The following is a 3,028-nucleotide window of genomic DNA, read 5'->3' as shown; positions in this document are numbered from 1 at the left end:
GAATGCATGAACCCGTCACACAAGCAGCCAAAATGATGCACCCGGCATCAAAAGTATCTCCCCTCCTGGGACCAGCGCCCTGAACATTGATGGCCTCAGGGGTGTTCAACCTCTGCCACTGCTACTAAGGCTCAAAATCATCTCCAACCTGACCCAGGCCCATCTCCTCAAAGGCAACTAAGGACTTAAAATGGAAGTGAGGAGCCTTTGAAGACCTTTCTTGTAGGCTACCAAATAGCCATCAGCACTGCCACTACCTTAGGTCAAATTCCAATGGCTGAGAAAGACCCCATCTCCTGTTAGTAATCCTTGGGACAGCCTGACTCCTTGGTTTTGATGAGCAGCTCCACTACAGATGGTGTAGTCATACAGAAAGAGAAGGTGGAGCTGACCTAACATCACCTGTGCTGGACCCACACCAGTCACCAGCAGACATGACACAGGGCTCAGGTTCAGACCCAGTTCATCCTAGAGGACCCCAGGTCAGGCCTAAGTCTCTAAACATGCTTTGCCAAAGCCACCTCAGCAACCTGGCGTTGAGATACTTGACAAGGGGACCGTAGAGAGAACCTGGCTTAGCCCAGCCGGAGCAGGAAAAGGATTCTACCAGCCACTGTGCCACACATGCCCTTGCAGCTGAACCCTAGAAATGTAGACTCCTCCTGAACCCTTGCTACTGTCTTTGATAGTAACAGGTCTCCCACAGATAGCAGAGATGGCAAAACCCAGAGAGGTCATCACATCCAGCCGTGGTCCTCACAGTGTGTTCTCCGCTGCGTTGTGAGCCCTGGCAGACCTTTCTACAGTCTCACAGCCTTCAGGCTGCTTGCCCTGACATTCAGCAAGATATCACCCACAGGTTTACCAGAATGAACAAGAAACCTCTGCCTATTCCAGCATCCTTGGTTAAATTACTTGTTCTGGCTTAAAACACCCCATGTCCCCCTGGATGGCAGAAGGCAGTCCCTGCTGTGAAAATGCATCCAGCATGAAGTCTCCAGCCCTCCACCTGAGTCCAGGGTCCAGGTTAGTCACAGTGTGTTAGGCAAATAAGCCAGTTATGTCTCTAATATGTTATGCCCCTTTTCTTGATTTTTCACCACCCTGGTGTTGTCATGACCATCACGTTTGTGACTCTCAGGAGTCCTTTTTAGCCAGGCTGGCCTTGATCCTGCATCGCAGGATGTAAGCTGTGATGGCACTACAAGCCACCAAGCCAAAAAAAGAGATGCAGGAGAGATAGATGGAGAGAGGCCCATGCCTCTTCAGGAAAATCTCCTGCCTGTTCTTGTAATCCAATAAAATGGCCTCCAGCTGTGATAGGGTGCAGATGGCCAGGAAGGTGTGGAAGATCTGGTGGGCATGGCCAATGATATCACAGGAGCCAGGGAAGTACTTCTCAGGGACCGGGCAGGAGAAAAAATAAGCACTGATAAGGAAAAACAGTATCTGGTACGTGTGGTACCAAGCAGCATCTTCCTCACAGCCCCCCAGGTGACACACAACCACCCGGTGAGCGACAGGACTGATATCCAAGATGAATGCCAGCCCGGCCGGGATCACCTGGCACATCTTCCTCATGATGGGGTAAGGCCGTCGGTACCAATATTTCGCGTAGCAGCAGCCGGCACAAGACAGCCAGCCACAGAAAGCAGCTGCCGGCAGGAAGAAAAGCCAGAACTTGTCATACCAGGCTTGGTCGGAGCTGTAGTAGAAATGGGCCAGGGCACTACCATACTGGTATATACTGACTCCGACGTAGTCCACGAAGTAGAAGGTGTAGTGGTATAGCTCCGATTTGGACTGCAGTAGGTGGGCCAAGAGGCTGCAGGTCAGGTAGGTGACAGAGGAGAGGACAAAGATGAGCAAAGGCAAGGACCACGCGTCCACGGGTAACTGCTCAGCCTCCACAAACGTCTTGAATCTCAGCAGCACAGCCAGCGCTGCCAGGAGATGAGTCCACACGTTGACCACCTCGTTGTGCTTCTGGAAGAGGCTAAGGAAGTAGTACCGCCAGTCCTGGCCAGTGGGACGGTACCCGGTGTGGATGTACGGCTCACGGAAGAGCTGCGGCACCTCGCACTCTTTGACCGTGCAAGGCATCTTGGGGAAGCCATCCTCCAGCAGCCTGGGGAGACGGCTGAGATGCTGCCCGCTGAGGGACAGCGTGCTGATCCGCTCCAGGATGGCTGTCATCTCGCTGCGTGCAGCGGCTGCGAGCCCGGCTCTGAGGAACGTCGTCTTTGTGCCCTGCGGGGAGGGGAGAAAGAAGAAACGTTAACGGTGATGCATCAGGGAGAACATCGTGCTGCCATTCCTGGAATGAGTCATGGTGCTATCGAGACGCTGGCCCTGCTCTTACGGGAAAGGGGCCTTTCTTCACTCAGCAGACCTACATGCAACATGGAGAAGGATGGCACAGCCCTGTCCCTGAAGCTCAGCCTATGTCAGATGAGCACAGCAATGTCACAAGCCCTTCTTCCCCATTTCCTCGGACACTCAGCTTGGAGCATGTTTAGGAGTAGCCAGGAGCTACCAATAAGGGGGTGCAAGAAGCAGTTAGGTGTCAAGAAAGCCCTTGATGATTTGCGGAGGGGATTTTTCACCCCTTTTCCCAGAACAAACTGCTCAGGGACAAAATGGGGGTGTAATTACTCATCAAAGGGATAACTGGCCTTTCTGCACCTAAGTGAAGAGGGTCCCAGCCAAATTGCGGAGGTTGCAAATAAGCCCGGCTGCGAATAAGCCCGGCTTCCCTGCCACACAACTTGTACATGGGTTGCACACCCGGGGCTGCTGCAGTGAGTACGGCAAGAGGGAGAAGGGGAGAAGTCCACGGTCCCAAACCTGCAGCCCTCATCCCTCCACATGTAAGAAGCAGCAGGACTGGAGGTGATGGAGAAACGAGGGGCCCCGTAGCAGAGCTGGCTGCAGTCTGGGTATAGCATCGAAGCCTTGGGAGCATCCAGGGAGCCGTGCTGAGGGACTGCCAGACAAGATGTGCCTGGATGCTCAGAACAGCCAAACC

General features: G+C 53.6%; 1 protein-coding gene across 1 annotated transcript; it reads right to left on the bottom strand.

Annotated features, from left to right (window-relative positions):
- Window positions 1–316: 316 nt before the first annotated feature.
- Window positions 317–2,196, bottom strand: PAQR8 (progestin and adipoQ receptor family member VIII). The gene has a single exon (XM_009583201.1). It carries the CDS (start codon window positions 2,194–2,196, stop codon window positions 1,138–1,140), a length of 1,059 nt encoding a protein of 352 aa, XP_009581496.1. The 3' UTR covers window positions 317–1,137.
- Window positions 2,197–3,028: the final 832 nt, after the last annotated feature.

The sequence above is a fragment of the Fulmarus glacialis genome, unplaced genomic scaffold (genome assembly GCF_000690835.1).
Source record: "Fulmarus glacialis isolate BGI_N327 unplaced genomic scaffold, ASM69083v1 scaffold11448, whole genome shotgun sequence".
Classification (NCBI taxonomy): Eukaryota; Metazoa; Chordata; class Aves; order Procellariiformes; family Procellariidae; genus Fulmarus; species Fulmarus glacialis.
This window is presented reverse-complemented; position numbering and strand designations above follow the sequence as displayed.